At 43.0% G+C, this 2,073-nt stretch overlaps 1 protein-coding gene across 1 annotated transcript in view; it reads right to left on the minus strand.

Annotated features, from left to right (window-relative positions):
• The window catches only part of LOC103201284 (calreticulin-like), a 103,925-nt gene that overhangs the window by 75,900 nt on the left and 25,952 nt on the right, over nt 1-2,073 (minus strand). The window contains 1 exon segment of the mRNA XM_042781662.1: nt 73-276. Within this exon segment, the coding sequence (XP_042637596.1) occupies nt 73-276 (204 nt within the window).

The raw sequence follows: 2,073 nt of genomic DNA on the forward strand, positions 1-2,073 counted from the left end.
CCTTTTCTTCAATGACAGTGACTCTCATTAAGACCTCCTGAGGCACACAGAGGCCTATATCAATAAGCTTACCAAACATGATGTAATACTCAGACTCTGAATGCATATCCTCTTGGTTCAGGGTGTCAGGGAAGAGTTTCACATATCCACCACCACAATCAATGCCTTGCTCATGTTTTACTGAAAACTGAACCACCAAAGTCTCATTCTCATTGCTGAATGGCTTAAATCTGGTTGAGAGGGCGTAAAACTTGGCATCTTCACTGGTCTGAAGACCTAGGAGCAGAGAACACATGGTCTTCAGGCTTAAATACCAAAGAGCAGCCAAAGAGACCAGTACTTGGCCCAACTAATCTCTGGTACTTTCTTGCACATCTAATGTATGCCAGGTGCTGTGCTGGATACTTTACACAGTTCTCTCATTCAAGCCTTAGAGTAACCCTGTTGTTGTTTTTTTTGTTGTTGTTTTTTTTTTGCCGTCGAGTCGGCCCTGACTCATAGCGACCCCTCCTTGGGTTTCTGAGGAAGTCATCACTTTGGAAGAAGGATTGCCCAACCTTCCTTCCGAGGAGTGGCTGGTGGGTTTGAACTGCCAGCCTTCTGGTGAGCAGTCAAGTGCCTTAGGCACTATGCTACCAGAGCCCTACAAAATGGATATTATGCCCACTTTACAAATTAAAAGTCTGAGACATGGGGAGGTGTAGTAACCTGCTTAGGGCCACACAGCTAGTAAGAAACCAAGCTGGATTTTTGAGCTTTGTTTGTCTGGTTCTTTCTTTCCCGTGTACCATATAGCTTCTGATTTTTAAGAGATTCTTAGATATTATTCTGCAGCTTTACAAAAAGAAACGCTCCCTTTCTTCTGAAGACCTCTCTTTGGACAGAATTGGGTTCTGCTGTGCTTAAGTGTTCACCAGCCACCATGCAGGAGAAAGATGAGGCAGTCTGTTTCTGTAAAGATTTGCAGCCTTGGCAACCCTATGGTGCAGTTCTACTCTGTCCTATAGGGTCACATGAGTCGGAATCAACTTGATGGCAGTGAGTTTTTGTGTCTGTTACATGCAAGTGCTGTGGTACAAAGAGGGCCAGCTCTGCCTCTTAGAACAAATAATAATCATTGCTAACATTTACTGAACATGTACTCTTTACTAGGCAATGTACTTCATTTACATGTGTTCTCTTAATCCTCGTAATAACTCCATGAGGTGGGCTCTCTAAGATCTCCACGATACCATGAAATTACTGAGGCTATTTCACTTGTTCAGGGTCAAATAACCAGTAAGTCCATCTAATTCCAGAACTCCTTCCCTACTCAACCATTAAACTTTACCTCCTCCCTCATAGAGTATCAGGCATATGAGGGAGCTCTCAAAACAAAAGCAAAAACAAACTCACTGCCATTGAATCAATTCCAACTTATGCCAACCCCCATTGAGTTTCTGAGGCTGTAAATCTTTTTGGAAGTAAATTGCCCCATCTTCCTTCCACGGAGTGGCTGGTGGATTTGAACCACTGACCTTCTGATTAGCAGCCAAATGCCTTATCCATTACACCATTTTAATGGAGTTCAGAGACTTTCTAATAACCACATTACTTTAAAGATGAGGAAATTAAGCCCCAGAGAAAGAAAATTACTTATCCAAGATCATATAGCCACAAATGGCAGAACAAAGATACAAGCCTGGTCTCCTAATGACCAGGCTTAGTCATTCCATTATTCATTGCTGTTGCCCATATTGCTGGTTATGACTGATACAGTTACTTTAATCCTCTGAGCCTCAGTCTCCTCATCAGCAAATGTGGATAATTACCTCATAGGTTTCCAAGGAGCTCTGGTAGCATAGTGGTTAAGACATCTGGCTGCTAACCAAAAGATTGGCAGTTTGAACCTGCTAGCCACTCCATGGAAGAAATATGAGGCAATCTGCTTCTATAAAGATTTACCAAAAACAAAAAGAACCAAACTCACTGCTGTGGAGTCGGATCTGACTCATAGCGAGCCCTCCTTGGGTTTCTGAGGCAGTATCACTACAGAAGGAGATTGCCCAACCATCCTTCCGAGGAGTGGCTGGT

This window comes from Orycteropus afer, unplaced genomic scaffold (genome assembly GCF_000298275.1).
Source record: "Orycteropus afer afer isolate SDZICR_OR568_19922 unplaced genomic scaffold, OryAfe1.0 scaffold00145, whole genome shotgun sequence".
NCBI lineage: Eukaryota > Metazoa > Chordata > Mammalia > Tubulidentata > Orycteropodidae > Orycteropus > Orycteropus afer.